Here is a 20,284-nt window from a genome sequence, read left to right as displayed (position 1 = left end):
GCAGCCCCAGCCCGCAACTGAGCAAACCTGGGAGCTGGGAGGCAGGCTTATCAGTCCCGCACTTTCAAAGATGGGAGCACATTTAACCGGAGACACCTGGTTTATCTTCATTTCCAAGCCTTTTCCTGGAAAAGGAAGCCTGTCCTGGAAGGGCCAGGGGGCCGAGAGGCGGGCCAGGCTGGGAGCCTGCAGCCGGCAGCATGGGGGTGTGCAGAAAGGAGGGGGCAGGCCTCATGCTCCAAGTGCAGACTTAGAGTCCAGAGGCTGGGGTACCAGGACCTCAGACAAACCATCCAGGCGTGTGCCTGACGGCCTCAGCTAAGCCAGTCAGCTGACTATTTGGAGGCGCAGCAGGGAGGGTGGCCAAGCTACAGGAAAGCCGGGGGTCGGGAAGAGCAGCGGACCAGTGGCTCTGCTGCTTGCGAGCTGCTGACTTTGGACAAGCTCTCTCCGTGCGCATGCTCCCTAACACGCGAAGGGGGGACACGACCGCCTCACAGGACACGCGTTAAATCAGATAAAGTGCAAAGATTCCTGGCTCATGGATGTCTGCCTGACTGAAGCTTCCACACCGTCAAGGGATTTTAGGTGTTAACAAAGAATCATTCTTATACATTAAAAAATAGCATTCACCATGATCAAGTGGGATTTATTTCTGGGACGCAAGAGGGGTTCAATATTCCCAAATCACTCAATGTGAGACATCACATTAACAAAAGAAATGATAGAAAAAAACCATGTGATCATTTTCATAGATGCAGAAAAAGCATGTGACAAAGTACAACATCCATTCATGATAAAAAAAAAAACCCTCAACAAAGTATGTTTAGAGGAAACATCAACATAATAAAGGCCACCTATGAAAAACCCACAGGCAATGTCATCCTAAAAGGGGAAAAACTGAATGCTCTTCCTCTGTGGTCAGGACCAAGCCAAGGATATATACTCATCACTTTTACTCAACATAGTAGTGGAAGTCCTAAATAAAAGAAATAAAAGAAAAAGAAATACCAAGTTGGTAAGGGAGAAATAAAACTTTCACTACTTGCAGATGACATGATACTATATATAGAAAACCCAAAAGACTCCACCAAAAAACTACTAGAACTGATACATGAATTCAGTAAGGTTGCAGAATACAAAATCAACACACAGAAATCTGTTGCAGTCTATGTGCTAATAATTAAGTAGCAAAAAGAGAAATTAAGAAAACAGTCCCATTTACAAATGCACCAAAAACATAAAATACCTAGGAATAAACTTAACTAAGAAGGTGAGACTCGTACTCTAGAAACTATACAACACAGGTGAAAGATACTGAAGACAAATATATGGAAAGGTATTCTATATTCACGGATTGGAAGAACAAATATTATTAAAATGTCCATACTCCCCAAAGCAATCTATAGATTTAATTGAGTCCCTATCAAATTACCAACAGCATTTTTCACAGAACTAGAACAAACAGTTCTAAAACTTGAATGGAACCATGAAAGACCCAGAATAGCCAAAGCAATCTTGAAAAACAAAACTGGAGGTATCACAATTCCAGACTGCAAGTTATATTCCAAAGCTGTAGTAATCAAAACAGTATGGTTCTGGCATGCGTGTGTGTGTGTGTGTGTGTGTGTATACGTGAGCGTGCAGACACACACACACACACACACACACACACACACACACACGAAAAGAACAGAGAGCCCAGAAATAAATTCATAATTATATATGGCCAATTAACTTTTGACAAAGGAGGCAAGAATAATATGCAATGGGAAAGAGTCTCTTCAACACATGGTGTTGGGCAAACTGGACAGCAACACACAAAAAGAATGAAATGACCACTTTCTTTCACCATATACAAAACAAACTTAAAATGTGTTCAGGCTTAACTGTGAGGTCTGAAGCCATAAAAATCCTAGAAGAGAACATAGGCAATAATTTCTCTGACATCAGCCACAGCAACGTTTTTCTAGATATGTTTCCTAAGGCAAAGGAAACAAAAGCAAAAATAAAGTATTGGGACTACATCAAAATAAAAAGTTCCTGCACAGCTAAGTAAGCTATCAACAAAACCAAAAGATAATCTCCTGAATGGGAGAAGATATTTGCAAATGACATATCCAATAATAGTATTCAAACTATATAAAGAACTTACACAATTCAATACCACCCCCCTCAATAATCTAATTTAAAAACGGGCACAAGACATGAACAGACATTTCTCCAAAGAAGACATACAGATAGCCAAGAGACCCATGAAAAGATGCTCAACATCACTCATCATCAGAGAAATGCAAGTCAAACCCACAATAAGATATCATCCCACATCTGTCAGAATAGCTAAAACAAGAGACACAAGAAACAACAAGCGCTGGCAAGGATGTGAAGAAAAAGGAACCCTCACGAACTACTGATGGGCATGCAAATTGGTGCAGGCACTGCGGAAGACAGCACGGAGGTTCCTCAAAAACTTAAAAACAGAACTACCCTATCCAGGAATTCCACTACTGGGGATTTACTCGAAGAATACGAAAACACCAATTCAAAAAGATACATAAACCCCTATGTTTACTGCAGCATTATTTACAATAGCCAAATTATGGAAGCAGCTCAAGTATCTATCAATAGATGAATAGGTAAAGAAGATGTGATATATATATGTGTGTGTGTGTGTATATATATATATATATATATATAGAGAGAGAGAGAGAGAGAGAGAGAATGGAGGATTAGCCATAAAAAGGAAGGAAATCTTGCCATTTGTAGGAACAAGAATGAATCTAGAGATTATAATACTAAGAAAAATAAGTCAAAGATAAATACCATATGATTTCACAAACATGTGGAATTTAAGAAACAAAAGAAATGAACAAAGAAAAAAAGAGAACGCAAAAACAGTCTCTTAACTATAGAGAACAAACTAATGGTTGCCAGAGGGGAGACCACGGGGAGAATGGGGAAAATGGTGATGGGGATTAAGAGTACGCTTATGAGGAGAAGGGAGTAGTGTACAGAATCGCTGAATCTATAGCCGGACACTAACATAACACTGTATGTTAAGTATACTGGAATCTATGCTATCATCTTTCTCCATGAGAATTATTATCTTTTTAAGTTTATGGATTTATTTAAATAATCTCTATACCCAAAGTAGGGCTCAAGAGATCAAGAGTCACCTGCTCTTCCAACTGAGCCAGCCAGGTGCCCCTAACTATAATGGAGTTTAAACAAAACAACTAAAAAAGAATCACCCACAGGGCAAAATTGATTAGACCTTGTAGAGGCCCTGTGTGGCTGGGGAGGCAGGTCTGTCGCCTTCCTTGACCTGCACACACAGCCCCCACCCCGCAGCTCAGACCCTGTTAAGGCGACCAGCTGTCTAGCTTCCACAGCTGCAGCCCTACCAGCCCTGGGGACGCTGGGGAGGAGGGTCCCCGTTCCTTCGAGATGAGCTTCTGCACACGGCTCTAAGTCCTGAAGCTGGCTCTGCTCAGATGTCCCCCTTCCCTAGACACGAGTTGGTCTCTGGTCACTTGCAGGGATCCAGAGTGCATTCCCCCTGGGACCACCCCACCCCCCAAGCCTAGCAGAGACTACACCATCACCTCCGGGAAGGCAGGTGCTCCAGGGCTATCCAGCCCAGGGGCTTCAGTGAGCTACTGGCGTTCTTCAGTGAGCGACTCTGGGGTGAGGGCTTTTACTAGTGACCTCAGTGGAAAGTGTTCTGTGGAGAACAAACTGATTTCAGGTTGCAAGTGCAGTTTTGAATGTAAGACTATAGGAAAGGATACCCCACAATGGAGGTTACTGTTATATACTGTATATACTCTGGGTCTCACCAGAGAGCAATCTAGGGGCTGGGGGGCTAAGTGTTCTCTGAGAACCACCCAACTCCTGGACTTGCCGATGTTCCTAAAAGACCACCTTCCATGCAGGGAGAATATGAGGAGGCCCAGTGATCCCACCCCAGACCGGTCAGGTTAGCACTGCACCAAGAGGCCACTGAGTTAGATAAAATGAGACATTGGCAACACAGCTAGTGGCGTCAGAGACGGAAAGTCAGATGAGCAGCTAAAAACGTGTGACTCACCTCATCCGTGAGGTAGATTTGAATTCCACCTGCCTCTGAGTGCCGAGCTCAGATGGGGGCAGGGCACGGGTGGTTGAGGTGCCTAGAAACCAACAGGTGAGGGGGCTCTGAAAGAAGAAAGACCCAGAGGCCTGAGGGGTCCCTAACACAGGATCACATGAAAGACCTCTGTCCTCTAGGGCGGTGAGTGTGGGTGAGGGGCAGCAGAGCTTCCTGGGGGCAGAGGGGGAGCCCCAGAACGAGACCCGGACTCCAGTCTTGGCACCTCCCCTTCCACCCATGTGCCCTCGGAAAGGCTGGGAACTAGATAAGTGAAAAAGGACAAATTTGGTATGTCATAAATATATGAAGGACTTAATGCTGATATCTAAGCTCCACTTAGTTTAATAATCGCTGTTTTATGATAATTACACTATAAGCTCCTGAAGGTGCCAGACTGCTTAAACCTCATATCCTCGGCAGCTCCGGGCCCAGGGCGGTGGTTTCTGCTCACGGGCTGGCTACTGACTCCAGATGTGACCTACAGCAAAACACCCCACTTCTCCAGGCCTCAGATTCCTTATCTCTGGAGGTTTCTGCCTTGCTCTTAAAATGTTTATTTTTGCTTACCCAGGAAACCTCTGGAATCATGCTCCCCATCCTGAAGGTGTGGTTGACAATCCGTTGTGCGGCCAAGCCAGATTCTCCATGGTGGGAAACTTGCAAACTTCCCCCCACCGGGTAGGCTTTGCATTGAATGCCTTTGGGAACACGCTGGCACATTTTTCCAGCCCTGAGAAGCCTGGCATGGGGCACACACTCAAATCTCGCCCTGCAGAGGGAGACAGGCGTGAATGCCTGCGATGATTCCAGTGCCAGGTATTTGACAGGTGTGAGCATGGGGTCAAGGCATCGCTGATCTCTCTGCAAAGCCTGGGACTTCTGCCTGTGGGGTTGCTTAGCTCCTGACAGGAACTTAGAATAGAATTTAGAATAGAAAACTTTCTGGCTTGGGGCGCCTGGGTGGTTCAGTCGGTTAAGCGTCCGACTTCGGCTCGGGTCATGATCCACAATTTGTGAGTTTGAGCCCTGCGCTGAGCTCTGTGCTGACAGCCTGCTTCAGATTCTGTGTCTCCCTCTCTCTCTGCCCTTCCCCCACTCGCACTATTAAAAATACTAAAAAAAACAAAAAACTTTCTGGCTAATGACTGTCTACCAACAAAGATGGGATCACTGCCACTATCAAGTTCAAAGAAATGCCAAGAATGTGGAGGAGGGTGCCCCAGGCCTGGAAGGAGTTTTCTCTTTGAGTTTCCTGTCCCGACCAAGCGACCTGGCAGAAGAACCAAGGAAAGAGACTAAATCCAGTTTCAAAAGCATATAATACTAAAAAGAGCACCTTTTACTATAAATGATAAAAATACACCTTAATAAATTTGACCTTAAAGAAAAAAGCAAGGGCGCCTGGGTGGCTCAGTGGGTTAAGCATCTGACTCTTGATCTCAGCTCAGGTCTTGATCTCATGGGGCATGAGTTCAAGCCCTCCATTGGGCTCCATGCTGGGCATGAAGCCTACTTAAATAAAAGGGGGGGGGGCAAACAATTTATGCAAGGCCTTTGAGGGCTTACTAAAATTAGAAAATCTCATTTATGTCTGAGGTGTTCCCTTTACTCCGAGTAAGAGTCGTCAGGGGCTGCAGGATAGCTGGACAGGCAGGACACTGACATTGCTAGAGGCATCGACAGAGCAGTGGGCAGAGCTCTGGACAGGAAACAGCACCCACCTGCAGTGGCCCAAAGAATTTAGTAAAGAGCCACCCCAGAGAGCTGCACTGGGGGGACAGGCAGTGTCACGGGAACCCACCAGGGCTGCCGAGGGACCCAGAGGAATAGCAATAGGAAGTCGGGACTAGAGGCACCAGAAGCACAAAGGGGAGGTATGGTCACCCAAATCCTGTGGTGCTGGAATCACGAGTCTCCATAGGAGCCACAGCCCAAAACGTTGCACGAAGCAGGGAGTGACAATAGAGAATACCCAACCCCCACCTCTCCTACCGGCTGACCCCCGAACAGCCATAGGCCACGGAGGGAGCAGCCTCCGGGAAACAGGACAGGGCATGTATCTGAGGACACAGAATGAGCAGCATAGGTCCCTTCTGTGGAGAAATCATTGTTTTTTGTAAAATGAGGACCCTGGTACCTGCTGTCAGCCTGTTGCTGATCAAGGGAGATCATATGTAAAGTCTGATTGTTGGAGAACCCATTTCGGTTTAGGAACAAGGAAGAAACAGGGCGTCTCTGTTTATTCTCAGTTGCTAACACACTTCCCGTTTTGCCTCGTTCTGCAAAGTTGGCAGTTTGGGTTTCTCAGAACATCATCAGTCGCAGGCATATTAATTCTCTCAGTGTTTGCCAATGACCCACCCACGCCCGCCCTTCTATTTCAGAAATGGGTCCCAAGCATGAAAAGTTCCAACTCCTGAAGCATTTTCTAGCCATTCACCTTGGCTGTTTCTCGGTGGACACAGAGCCAAGCTCCAGAGAGAACAAGGGAGTCAAAATAATGAGAGAGTCAAGATTCCTGCCGGGTGACACCATTTATTGAAAGGCAACCTTGCTTTTTCCAGTTCCCGTACACGGAGGTAGCTGTGCTCGAACACCTTTTCCCCAGGACGAACCGAAGCAGCCAGACATACCCCGAAAGCCCCTTGCCTTTGTCAAATGACACTCCAAAGCAGGAAAATAAAATTATAAAGATATACGATGATTGTCTCCTCAGCATTGTATTTGGCCACGTATTTGTTTATTAAATAAAATATTTTTTTCTTTTTAAGCTAGCTAAAGAAAATATTCTTGAGTAGGGTTAGTTCTTCAAGCAATAAACAGAATTGAGTATACAATAAAATCAAAGAATGATAGCACATCAGAGCTGGTAAGGACCTTGCGCCACGGTCCTCATTTATTCCAGGCAATCTTTGGAGCACAAGCCCCATCAAGGTCACCCCTGTCAAGGTCACCGGGGCAAGAAGAGCCGGGACGTGAAAACACCTCTCAGGTCTCAGTCCGATGTTGTTCCCAGCGCACTATTCCACACGCCTCACTGCTAGAGCCATCCTTACGTAGGATGATGTGTTTGTTAACATACACAGCGGCCCATCTTTTACAGTAAGGGTGCAACTCTTTTGAATGGTGATCTCTGTTCTCTTTTCATGGGCACCTTTGCTTCTTGCAGCCAGCCTCATGGCTACCACACGGAACTGGCCAGAAAGAGAGACTGTGACTTTTTCACAAACCAAGATGGACACTCAGCCCCTAAGTTCTTGCACCTCTGACCTTTCTCACCTTCCACCTGTAGTTACAAGTGAGCCAAGGCATTTTTAGGCTGACTTCTTTAGGCAAATTGATGGTAGAGGAAGCAGGGAAACCAAGAATACACTGAGAGTCGAAGGGAATTCCAGTGAATCAGGCTTGTTGTGTCTTCAAGAGGACAGAGGGGCTCAGCCTCTGTGTTCATTTGTAGGACTGTTGTCATTCCCCTCTTCCCCCTAACTGCACTCCAGGAGGGGATTCTGGTCTGCTTTATTCAATGCTGTATTGCAGGCACGAAACACTGTGGCTGGCACATGACGGATGCCCAATAAATATTTGCTGAATGACTGGCTAAAGAGAGAAATCTCTCCACACCTCAAATAAGTAATCAGAGGCAAGAACCACTTCAAGTCAGCAGAGGTGGAGGAGGGCTTGGCTCTCCTGGTTCCAAGGGGGATGGGAGGATGGTGAACCTGCCCTAAAACCCAGCTGGTCCCCTGAATCCTGTTCAGTGGCCTCTGTGACCTGGAGTAGGCAGGGCACTGAAACTCCCTGCTCCTCATGGTAGCTGTCACAGAGTTCTCTGGTTCACAGGCTTCCCATCTATTAGGATGCCTGGGGATACTGTCAAAGCAACTCAACACTATTCTCTCTGCCCCTGTGTGTGTGTGTGTGTGTGTGCGCACACTTGTGTGTGCACAGCCACACACATCTTACAGTGTTCTCTCCCTGGCCATGGCCCTACGGAGCTGTCTGCTCTACACTCTTGCCTTCACCTATGGGGGCCCAGGTGTGACTGCACTTGGCCTCTGGTCATACCTAGAACAGTCAAGGTGGGAGGTGACACCAGAAAGGCCAGGAGGAAGTACTGGGATACTACGTGTTCCTGACTCCATGGTCCCCTATTATCTGTCCCAGCCCCATGGTCTCACCACAGACCTCACTCAATTCCAATGACTGCATGCCTGGTGCAGGCCAATGTCTCTCTGTCCCAGGAAGCTCGGAGGAGCCTTCCAGTTTGTACAGAAACAGCTCCTGCCCGACTTCCATTTTCTCCCTTGCTTTCCTGCCCTAAACTCGAGAGCCTGGTCAACCTGCCCCTTGTCTACACATCCTCCCAGCTTTCAAGAACTTCCTTCTCTTCCTTCCTCCACACACCCGCACACACCTGCTCACCTCCTCTCCTCTCCTTCCCCATGATCTTACTGGACACTGCCTTCTCTTCCTCACACTGTGGTCCAGGAGCCTTGTCCCCATACCCCATGTTCCCCGCCCAGCAGCCCTGGGCAAAGGAAGCTACCTGGAGGCCTGACATGGGCAGAGGGAGGAAAGGACCAATAAGAAATGACAAGAAGACCCCAACCCTCCAGAAACTATATCATTTGCCAAAACCTTACTTATAAGTCTCCCTACCCCAAATGTGGAAAAGACATTGCAATTGGTGACTGGGAATTGGGTCTCAGCAGGGTTTAGAAATTATAACAAAATTCTAGATAAAGTAAGTAAGCAGACTTTCTTTCCCTCCATAAGTTATTTACCAAGACCACTTGAGTTTCTTTTCTCAGGATTAATTGTCCCTGACCACCATGACGATTCATTTTTTCCAACTCTGATGTCCAAAGTAGTCTGTATTCTACCCTCTCTCACATCTGTGTCTTAAATATTTAAAATCTAGTAGCTCCATGTTTTGAAAACTAAGTACAAGTGTGGAGTTTACAAACAAGCCACCCTACAAAGCCTCTGTAACATTCCACAGTGGAGCAGCAGCAGTCCATGCGAATCAGGATTAAAGTATGTACAGTCTATACATCCTCTCCCTCCCCTGCACAGCGGCTATGAGATAATAACTAGCACTCTGGACCCTTTTCCTTGGCGCGGGAGGGGGGACGGCAGCAGCGCTGCAGACGGTGCCAGCAGACGGCATGCAGAACCTGGGCTTCCTCCTGCCAAATCATGTTCTCTAAACCCCGCAGCGAGTGCTGGCTCCTGTGCCTGGCACGTCAACATTTAAGCTGCAGTAGCCACCTGCCTGAGCCGGGAGAGGCGTGCTACCATGAGAGACCCCGGGAAGACTGCGACGTGGAGGAATCAGCCTGTCCTGTGAAGAGGGGGCGCCGGCTCTCTGCACCGCGTGGGCGCTGCCTCGCCTGCTCCCCGCCGCGCGTGCGCAGTTAGCTGCAGGTCCCCGGTGCAGGCAGCCGGCTGGGGGTCCCTGCGAGGCCTGAGGGGCCACCTCCACGGTCCCGGAGGGGGACTCAGATCTGGCTGATGACAGTGGTGTCCTTGGGGAAGGTGTAGCTCAGCGGCACCTCGTGGAGGCTACCCCCGTCCGTGCTGAGGTCGTCATCGTCCGTGTCGTCCAGCACCTTGCTCGGCAGCTTCTTGAGTCTGCTGAAACAACAGGGGGCATGTGTCCAGGCCCTGGGCTGTGGTCCGTCTCTGCCCAGGGGACGAAGGAAGGGTCTCGGGTTCCTGTTTGTCCACCCCACCGGCTGGCACAGAAGCCCACGGGCTGGTGTGCACGTGACAGTTCCTGTAGCAGCGGGGCACAAACTGCCCGCGGATGGCTGGTGCTGATAGGCAGGGCTGGGCAGGGCTGGGACACGTTGGGGTGTACTGAGTTTTCTTTTTGCCTCAAGCTGCGATATGTTTTGTCAGCGTGCTGTTGTTGATCCCGTCTTTTTTTTTTTTTCTTTTTAACTTTTTTTTTTTTTTTTGAGAGACAGAGAGGTATAGAGCACAAGCTGGGAAGGGGCAGAGAGAAAGAGAGGGGCACACAGAATCTGAAGCAGGCTCCAGGCTCTGAGCTGTCAGAGAGATCATGGACCGTGAGATCATGACCTGAGCCAAAGTGGGAAGCGTAACCGACTGAGCCACTCAGGCGCCCCTTGTTGATCCCATCTTAAATTTCAGTATCTTGTTTACCATGGGCTGTTTGCATTTATTTTTTATAATACTGCATTAATTATCTATCTTGATTACTGAGATTTTTGGTGCCCCCTTAAATGGTGCACCCTAATGCCAGCCCTGGGGCAAGGCTCTTGATGGACAGGCCCTGTTTATAGGATTCTCAATGGGCTGGGGTCTCCCATCCATTTACAGGAGACCCACGTATGCCGCCAGCAGAGTCAGCCTCCGAGAAAGGCTCAGCTCTGTGGATGGGCATGAACCTAATCTCACCCTGCACCCCAGTGACCCTGGGGCAGGGAAAGTGACCCCCATGCCCAGGCCCCTTAGGATCATGGCAGGGGAGCTTGAGATGCAGCTCTCTCCTGACAGAAGTCCTAAGTGCTGGTCTGTCCCCTCCATGGTGGTATGAGCTGGGCCTCCTGCTTTGAGCCTCAGTTTCCCCTTAGGGATAAGAAGGATGAACTGCCCAGCTGACATCAGGAGACTGGTATGAGGAGGACACATGTGAGGCCCGACTGAACACATGGGGTGACCCAAGTGGACACGGCCACTCTCTAGGATGGGATGACCCCTCAAGGTGACAACAAGGAACAGGATTCAGACACGATGAGTGAGAATGCCCTGAAAGCACCAAGCTCTCCTCACATGTCAGGGGGATCATGGTCCCCACGGGGCCACCCCACTCACCCACCTTAGGTCCTTCTTCATGGAATTGAGCTGTCCCTGCAGCTGCTCGTTGACATCCATCTGTTCTTCCAGCTCCCGCTGCAGCTTCTTTTTAGAACTTTCTAGTCTGTCAATCTCCTCCTCGGCCTCCTCCACCTGTCGCTTCATTGCTTTCAAGCGCAAACTCAGCTGCATTGGGAGAGAGGGTGGATTGAGTGCTAGCCGGTTGCTCAGCTCAGCCGGGACGGAGCAGAGTTCAGCACAGGCAGGCCGGCAGGCCAGCCACCAGCTCCCCAGAAGGCCCAGAGATGGCAAGGGGAGCAGCCAGTCTCAGCTCAGGGGCCGGGGCTTGCTGAGCCCCCTACTGAAGTAGGCTACAAAGGTCCCACTGTTCTAAGATGCACCTGTGGGGAGAGGAAGAGGGGACTCAAACTCCACAACTCCATCACCCTCCTGCAGTGAGCGGGTAACACCTCATTTGATAATGAGGGTCCCTCACCTGGTCCTTCTGATCAGTCAGGGACAGGTGCTCATCGTCCACCTGCATCACCAGCTCCTTCACCTTGCGCTCCAGCCGTCGGTTGCTGAGCTGTAGGCTGGCCCGCTCCCTGGAAAGGTGGGGGGAACAGAATGCGACCCTCTCATCCCAGCTCCTCAGGAGGCCCAGGCCAGGCCATGGAGGAGGGGAAGCTCCAGCCAGGCGGCCTGGTCAGCATGACGCTTAGGGCGGGAGAACACGACAGTATGGGACGAAGGGGCTGCTCCCCGGACAGGTGAGGAAATGGGGTTCAGGGAAGAATGCCTCGCCTGAAGCCACAGGGTCAGCGACAGGCAGAGCTGGGACTGGAGCTGCCCTGAGTGCTTGCCGTCCCAGACTCTACTTTGTACAGGAGAGGCTCCCTGACCGCCAGGTTTGAGCATCGCAGGGGTCAGGTTGCCCCAGCCTGGCACCCAAGTCCTAGTGAAAACAGATAGTGCACAGTGCCATACACACACACACCTCGCCCCTTCCAGGAAGGTGGGGGTCAAGAGTGAGAACAGAGGCCAGTCAAGCACGACCTGGCACTACCCCAGGCTGTGATCTTAGAGCCAGCTGCAGAGAATCTGCAGGAAATGAGTGATCCTAATGCTTCCCACCCACTGTGGGAGTCTCGCCCATTTCTCAGATGACACTTGGCCTCTGCTCCAATACCCCTGGCCCCCCCAGGGGGGGGGCCGTCAACCCCCTGCCTCTAATCCAGCTCAAACTCAGTAGCCTATGAGGCAGCCTGTCCTGCTGAGGGGCGGGAGGAGGGGCAGCGGCATGGTGGGGAAGCTGTGGACTCAGGAGTAGGTGTCCTGCGCATGGATATTCAGCCTGGCTGCCTTCCTCAAGTACTCACTGGGACGGATCTCGGTTTTCTCATCTGTTATACTTGCTCTGTCTTCCTCACATGAAGGCTCATGAGGACAGGAAGAGACACAAGTGGGAAGGCGCTCTGCAATGTGACCACCGCTACGTGCCAGGCCTCTGCACCGCAGCCGGTCCTGGCTGGGCTCACCTCTCCTCGCTCTCCAGGCGGTCCTCCAGCTCAGCGATCCTGGCCTCCATCTGCACCACCAGCCCCTCTTTGCTGGATCTGTAGGAACCTTCCAGGTGGATAATCCGGCTCTTTAAGTCCTTGTTCTAGAATCAGACAGGGTGCTATGAGGGGTGTGTGTTTGGCACGCTCTCTGTGCAGGGATACAGGGTGGGCACCTGTGATAAGCCTGCCTTCCATGACAGGATGCACGGCCCCAGGGGGGCTGGGCAAGAGCAAGGTCTCCAGGAGGGAAACAGGAGCACTCAGCTCCTGGCAGGCTGAGAGAAGAGGTTCTACCACATGCCTGGAGGAGCCCAAGTGAAATCTCTGGTGCGTCCTAGGACTCCTGGATGTCAGGCAAACAGGTGTGGCCCTGATCTTTTGTCAAACCTATGAGACGTGGAGGAGGCAGGAGAAATAGACTCTTTTGCCGATATCATCCATGGTATTCAGTGAAGAATTTACATCAATAGCATGTAAGATAAATGATTCAAATAAGCTTTGTTGGCAACTCCTGGCTCTTTTTCATTCCTTTTGCCTTCTTAGGATCCAGAAGCCACCACCTGCAATTTTTCCTCCCCCAGCTGCTCCACCTCCAGGCAGATTTAATATTATTGGGAAAACCTCTCTGGAAAAGACCTTCAGAACATCTCCACCTCTCAGATGAGTTATGTCCCAGAGTTCTTGGGATGCCATGAAAAGAAGACCCCGTTGGGGGGGAGGGGTCTTGTCCAAAGCCAGCCTCACCTGCCTCTCCAGGGAAATCTTGTCACACTCTAAGTCCTGCTTGACAGCTCTCTCCTGGAGTAGTTCGGCCCTCATCTGCTCCATCTGCACCAAGGAGAACAAAGCCAGCAGTTAGACGGGCTGTCTCTGTACCCTTCGTGCTCAGATGGTTCCCAGGGACCGAATCCCAACTGCCAAGCTCCTCTTCATCATGCCATTTCCTCCTGGGGGCAGGAGCTGTTTCTTAGATATTCTTGGTTTCATGATGATTGCAAAGATAATGATACAAACAGCAGTAACCCTGCTGCTATGGACTGAATTGTGTCCCTCCCAAAAGAGGTACAGACTAATTCCTAATACCTAAGATATGGCCTTATTTGGAAATAGGGCTTCTACAGAGGTTACCAAGCTCAAATGAGGTCATTGGGGGGGGGGGGGGCGCGGGTCCTAATCCAATAGGACAAGTGGTCATATAAAAAGGGGAAGTCTGGATGCAAGGACAGACACGCAGCCAGAAAAGATGGCCACGTGAAGAGAGAGGAATGAGGGAGACATCTACTGTCAAGAAATGCCAAAGGGCCAGAAAACAGCCAGAAGCTAGGAGAGGTAATGCAGCATCCCCTACAGGCCCAAGAGGCATATGGTTCTACTGACACGTTGATTTCAGACTTTTGGGCTCCAGGACTGTGAAATAACTCATCTATGTTGTTCTAGGCCACCCCATTGGTGGCATTTTGTTACAACAGCTCTAGAAAACTGATAGACCTGCTTAGCACTCCACAAGCACTATTCTGTTACATCCCCAGAAACCCCCTAGGAAGTAGACAATACCATCTCTGCTGAAGGCACTGGGGCTTGGAGAAGCTCATCAATTTTTTTGGTGACCAACCACTCCAGCTAGCTCGCCCAGGACCGAGGATGTTCTCAAGGTCATAGGCCTTCCAATGCTAAAACTGAGTCCAGGCAAACCAGGATGAGTCAGTGATCCAACCTGCCCAAGGTCTACATAACTAGTAACGGGGGTGCTAGCATTCATCTGAGTTCCTGACTGCTACATTACAAGTCCGAACTCGAGCAAAGGCGTCTACAGTTAGCCTATCTCAGAGGCTGCTAGAGTTCTCCCTTCGTGTGCCAGAAACAAAAGTCAGCAAGAACACTGGGGCTGCAGGTGCCGTGGCGAAGGCTAAATGTTACCGAGGATTTCTTCTGTAGTAAGAGGAAATGAGGCTAGCTGAGCAGCCCCAGAAAGAAGTCCTATCACCTGCCTCTGTTCCCCATCCCCCGCAGGCTTTCAGCAGCAGGGAAACAAGCTCCAGAGGGAGAGGCCCCAGACCCTGTTCCCAGGACTGTCCAGCAGAGGGCATCCTGAAGAGCCCAGGAGAACTAACGGTGGGAACCGGTACAGTAAACCCACCCCTTCCTCTGTAGCGGGGTGCTCAGCTGGGATCAGAGGTGTGCGCCCCCGGATGCCTGGGGAGTGTCTCTAACAATTTCCCGCCTCCACTGAGATTTTCACTACCTGCACAAGCAGCTGAGGAAAAGAGAAGCTCACCCCTCACTGTCCATCTGCCTGGAAAGCAAGACCCAGGGAGTCCTGGGAACAACAGGAGACATGACCATGCCGGGCCACACTTGCATCTGCTCCCTTCTCCCACTGTCCCTGCACCGTGCACGTGCACCGAGCAGCACGGTGTGGCTGGCCTGGAGTGAGTGACAGAGAGTGCTGAGGAATGAGGCAGGCCACGGGCAGGGCCTGGACATGGAGGAGGCTGGGACTGTGCCCCTAGGTGAGGGGGTACCTGTGCGGTCAAAACAAAAAAACGCTCACATTCTTGCATTTCTGATGGGCAGGCTTCTAAGTGGCAGGGGGGTGGACAGAGTTTTACAGCAGGGGAGACTGATGCCCAGGGTTGTTATACATGTGACCAGAGACATCAGGACTAGAACCCAGACCAAACCTACTCACAGCCCACAACTCCACCCGCCCTGGCTCTCTGGACCAACTTGCTGCAAAGGTTTCAAATGAATCTAGAGTTCGAATACAGCTGTCTTGTAAAAACCAAGACCTGGGGAGAAGGCAGTCTCCTCAGGGCATCCTTGCATGCATGCAGCAGGGAAGAATGCCAGCAATGCAAAGGGTCAGCCGGCAGAGCGCGGAGAACTCTGCCCGTGACCCGGCTCCCACCCTGCGTGGCCCCAGAGCCCTTGAGAATCACATGCTATAAAGGTGCTGGAATATTCCTGTAACTGCCACAGGAGCACAAAGTTCACAGCTAATGAATGCAGGCTCACAGCCCACTTGGAGCGGGGCCGACACACAACACCACACACGGAGGGCATCAACACGGCTAGCCCACGGGGCTGGGACGTGCCTCCCGGGGGGGAGCTTTCTGTTCACACCCCTGGGCAGAGGCCAGCACTCTACTAAGAACACGGTTAAACTGTCACTGTGATGGGAAGTAATTACACAGATGAGCAGTGGCCGCCCAGCTCCTTTCCTGGCTCCGCATTCACTTGTGTGTGACCTCAGTCACCTCACCTTTGGGAGGCAGACTCATCTCTAAAACAAGGAAGATACTTGAACAAGAAGCCTGTGAATGCCCTTTGAGGTGGCTGAAGCACGGTGGACGGTGAAAGCACATTTCAGTGGTTCCACCACCCTCTGGGGTGCTGTGTGGCTCTCCTGAGGAAGCCAGAGGCCACTGCCCCCATCCTCAGGCCACAGAGAAGTCACCCCTTCTCTCCAGGCTCCGAGGAGCACCCTTGGAGAAGAGGTGCGAGTGAGTGTGTGTCTGTGAACACCGACTTGTGTGCTGGGGGACAGCAGCTCTTGGGAGGATGGGATGGGGCAGAATACACTACACAGTCAGTCCTAGGACACTGAAGATCAACACGGGACCTGCCGCAGTATAGCCTTGTGGGGGACAAACAAGCCAGTCCCGTACATGCAGCACATGGCAGCGGTCACAGCCCAGGCTCAGAGGACTGGGAAAGGGACCCTCAGCTGCAATCTACCTGAGAGGCCTGAAGGGGGCAGCAGAGGAACAGAGCTTGCCAAAGCAGGGCCAGCGGTGAGTCAGAGCGGCAGGTGGGAAACAGGACGGGCTGCTGGAGGAACTGGACACGCAGAGGCAGGGGACAAGTAGGTTGAGAGATGGGGGACAGGGAGCAGTCACACGGGGCCTGTCAGAACAGGTGACAGGAGTGAGCACTGGGACTACACTCACTAAAGGAAGTCTTGAGCCTCTTTACAGTGCTGTCTCATTCTGTCCTCACCCCCCTGGAGGAAGTGGGTCCTGTAAACAGCCCCGTCTCCACGTGGAGCCCAGGAGAGGTTGTGGACACAAGTACGGAAATTGGGTGACACCAGCTGAAGCCGTGGGTGAGACCCCCGAGGTGAATTGTATGAAGAGGACCCAGAAATGTGCCCTGGGGAGGAAGCATCCCCAACTCCCATTAGGGGAGGCTGGGGGGAAACCAGGACACTGCCTGTCCCCAAAGTCAAGAAAGGTGAGGACTGAGGAAGGTCAGGCATAAGGAAGCCCAGGGAAAAGCACTCTGGAAGGCAAGGCGGAGGGGGAACCCAGCAACAGAAACTGGGAAGGTGCCAGGTGTGAAGAGGTAGGTTAATGTCTCTCTTGGGAACTCCAGCATTGACAAGAGTCACCTACGGCTGGAGGGCTGGGGACATGAGGTTCCCCAAAGAGGACTGCCACAGACGGGTCCCAAACCTATCAGCAGGCAAGGGTGAGAATCACGGAGAAGGGAAAGCTGTAGACGCTGGACAGTGAGAAGGGAGCTGGAAGGGGAGGCTGACCGTGAACGGGGAGGGACAGGATGCAGGCCCAGTGCTGGGGCAAGCATGGAGTGCGAGAGACCGTTCTCTGAGCCTCTGAGAGAGCAAAATGCAGGACTTAGGGGAGGCAGGCACTATACCTCAGAGGCAGGGAAGGGAGGAAAAGAGGGAGGGAGGGAAGGAAAGGAAAATTATTTTCCCAAAAGTGTGGGTTAAGGAAGAACTGTAGGTTAACAGTTGCTGTGAGATGTGAGGCCAAAAAATACCAAAAGACAGTAAAAGGCCGGCAGAGGCAGGGGCCTCACTGCAGCTGTTAACAGCATCTGCTCTTAGGGGGTCAGGTGGTGACTGCTCCAGCTGTGCTCCAGGTCTGAGGACCGAGCAGGGACGTACATGCTGAGAGGCAAAAGCCCCCGGCAACAGGCACGGCTGGCAACCGTGAGTGTCCTGGGCACGTGTGGGCCCCTCCATCCTCCTGGCACCCTGTGATGCAGACGTTATCACCCCATTTTCCAGGTAGGAGGTTTGGGAATGTCAGAAGCAGCTTTGGGATTCTAACCCAGGCTTTCTGGCTAAAAATCATTCATTCCTTTTCTCCCTCTCAGCACACGTGGGAAACCCTGGTCTCTCAATGAAAGACAAATCTCACAAGGAGAGCGCGTTCGGTGGGGACTCCACAGAGGAGTGAGGCGGACGGCGCCAGGGAGGGATTTGAGGCCCACTAAGGGGCCACGCAGCTCTGAACCCAAACTGGGAGTTCAGGACCAACCTGTGACTTAAAGACGCAGCCAGCGCCCAAGCCTTGTTCCCTCACGGCCCCTGGCTGGAAAATCTGGGTCCTGTCAGCACATGGGCCTCCCAGGGCAGAGGCACTCGGGGGGGTCAGCAAACCAGCAGCCTTTCAGGTTCAAGACCACCCTGGAGAGCCCCAGGCAAAGGGTGGTGCTCCAAACAAACAAACAAACCAAATAAACCCCAAAAAACAAAAGCAAAACAGTAATTATTTATACTTCACCACACCCCCTCAAAAGATAGCTATTAAAATGGAAGTACAAAACAAATCAGAACCAGGAACAGGAAAGAATGAATGTGCAACCATAAAACTTAACAGTTACTGTGGACCAGGCCCATCAATTCTTTTAGAGTCTTTTGCAATCCAAGGCTTTTAGCAGCCAGGATAGGTGTCTTTGGTTCTTCAGAAGACAACCTTACAGAAAATTCCAAAATAAATCCACTACGTGGAGCCTCATACAAGGAATACCACGTGAAGTGATGGACACAGCTCCCCAGACTGGGTTTTAGTTCTGCTCAATAAACTGATCTCTAGGCCTGGCCCAATGACTTGAGAAGATTCCAGATCAGATCCTTCTTCCTCTGAGCCTGCAACGGCCAGAAAAAAAAAGAAAAGAAAAGCCTCTAGCTTGGCCAGCTTCCTCCTTTGAACTAGAGAAATAAATCTTAGTCTGGGAAAACATTTCTTTATATATATAAGTTTAGTGCTTCATATGCTGTTTATCCTTCAATTACATTAAACAGACCAAATAAAAACTTTCCAATCAAATCAAAACCAGAACAGGAGCTGAAAGCAACAGTTTATCACAGCTGGATTGAAGGAACGCTAAACCTAGAGCGTTCTGCTCAGAAATAAAAGTATCAGATTCCAGTGCGGTTTATGTCAGATGCACCCATGTCCTGAGCCAGCTCTCAGGAATAAAAGCAGCTGCCTTCCGGGTTAACGAGAAGCCAGAGATATTTATGATTGCTAATAACGGGATTTTACCCCATCGCCTGTGTTTACCATTGGGCTGTAAAGGGCCTTGTGACCTACACTCCTGGCTGCTATTAAAAATACCAGGAAGATCCTCAATCATAAGGGAGGAAAATCATTATTAACCAACTATACACACTGGGTTTTGAGCAGCCCATACAACGGAAAGCAGTTCTGAGAGGTGGACTGTTTTCATAAGAAGAAAAGAAACAACCCCATTAGGATCCTTCTGTCACTGACTGCAAAGGAGTCTCACCTCCCAGCACCACATCCTAGAGGATGCATCCCCCTGGTGCCGACCGAGGAGCAGATCGGAGCCCACCCCCTGGGAATGCCTGTAGAGGCCTGCAGCCTTATCCACTGGGACTTATCCCACAGCTGCCAAGGCCACAGGGAAGCCTCACTCAGCCCCTGGAAATGCCATCAAGCCACCAAAGCTCTCCAGCTGGTGTTTTTCCTCTTGTCTGCCAGCTGCCTACGTTAGATGAATCACCTTGCCCCTAGGCTGGGTTGCCTTGGCCTCCGTGGCCAAGAAAATGGCTCTCCACTGAGGCCCAGCCCTACTGTTAACTGTTTGTACTCAACCACTAGCAATGACACAGCACTGCCCAGTGAGCTAGAACATCAGCCTGACACATTTAAAACACACCAATGCCGGGCCTCTTTTACTATGTAAATTCTGGGCTCACAGGACAAGTCAAGAGAAGGTCAGGTGAACATAAATCCTCATCCATATTGAAAGACACCATGACTTTATCTTGTACTTGGGAACAGTGGCCCTAAATGTAGTTGGGGGAGGGGCGGGTCTTTGCCAGTCTTAGTCTGAGCTGGGATGATGGGAACAGGTGGGAAGCAATAGGCTTTGGAGTCAAATCCTAGGCTCCCCCCTTACACGCTGCGTGACCCTGGGTGGCCACTTACTCACGAGGCCTGGAAACAGTGACCGAAAACATGCACAGCACAGGGCACAGCGCCCAGCACCCAGGGAGCCCTCAGAAAAGACAGCTATCATAAATGGTTTTGGAGGAAGGAGAGCAAAAAGAATTTCTCTGGATTTAAACAGACCACAAAGCCAGTAAAATATCCACTACTTAAATGAATTTACCTTCAACTTACAAGTTAGAAACCTTCCTGCCTAAGGTGAAACCATATTCAGTTTCAAAAACAGAAACCTCTGTTTTATAGAGTAAGCCGTCACTTTATCAGGTCTAAACTGATCCCTTCTCCTTCCTATTAGCCAGATCTGAAAACAAAACCCAAGGGGTCCAAAAAGTTTGAAAATACTTTTCTACTAGGATTCCCTGAACCTATCAGTCTGAAAAATAACATCCTGAGCATGTATGGAAAAGAAGCCCTTATTAGAAAGGCTGGGAACTCACAAATAACGTGCCCACCATTTACTGAGTGTCAAATGTACGCATAAGAGGAGGGGGGGGAAACCATGGAAAAGATAGAATGTTTGATCTCAAAACTGCCTT

At 50.4% G+C, this 20,284-nt stretch overlaps 1 protein-coding gene across 1 annotated transcript in view; it reads right to left on the bottom strand.

Moving 5' to 3' along the window:
- Positions 1 to 6,647: 6,647 nt before the first annotated feature.
- Positions 6,648 to 20,284, bottom strand: part of CGNL1 (cingulin like 1) — a 124,169-nt gene continuing 110,532 nt past the window's right edge. Inside the window, exons 15-19 of the mRNA XM_029951969.1 lie at positions 13,264 to 13,347; positions 12,496 to 12,620; positions 11,454 to 11,562; positions 10,980 to 11,143; positions 6,648 to 9,766 (exon numbers count right to left, since the gene is read on the bottom strand). Coding sequence (XP_029807829.1) covers positions 9,634 to 9,766; positions 10,980 to 11,143; positions 11,454 to 11,562; positions 12,496 to 12,620; positions 13,264 to 13,347 — 615 coding nt within the window. The 3' untranslated portion in view covers positions 6,648 to 9,633. The remainder of the gene's footprint in view (positions 9,767 to 10,979; positions 11,144 to 11,453; positions 11,563 to 12,495; positions 12,621 to 13,263; positions 13,348 to 20,284) is intronic.

Source organism: Suricata suricatta, chromosome 9 (assembly GCF_006229205.1).
Source record: "Suricata suricatta isolate VVHF042 chromosome 9, meerkat_22Aug2017_6uvM2_HiC, whole genome shotgun sequence".
Taxonomy (NCBI): Eukaryota; Metazoa; Chordata; class Mammalia; order Carnivora; family Herpestidae; genus Suricata; species Suricata suricatta.
This window is presented reverse-complemented; position numbering and strand designations above follow the sequence as displayed.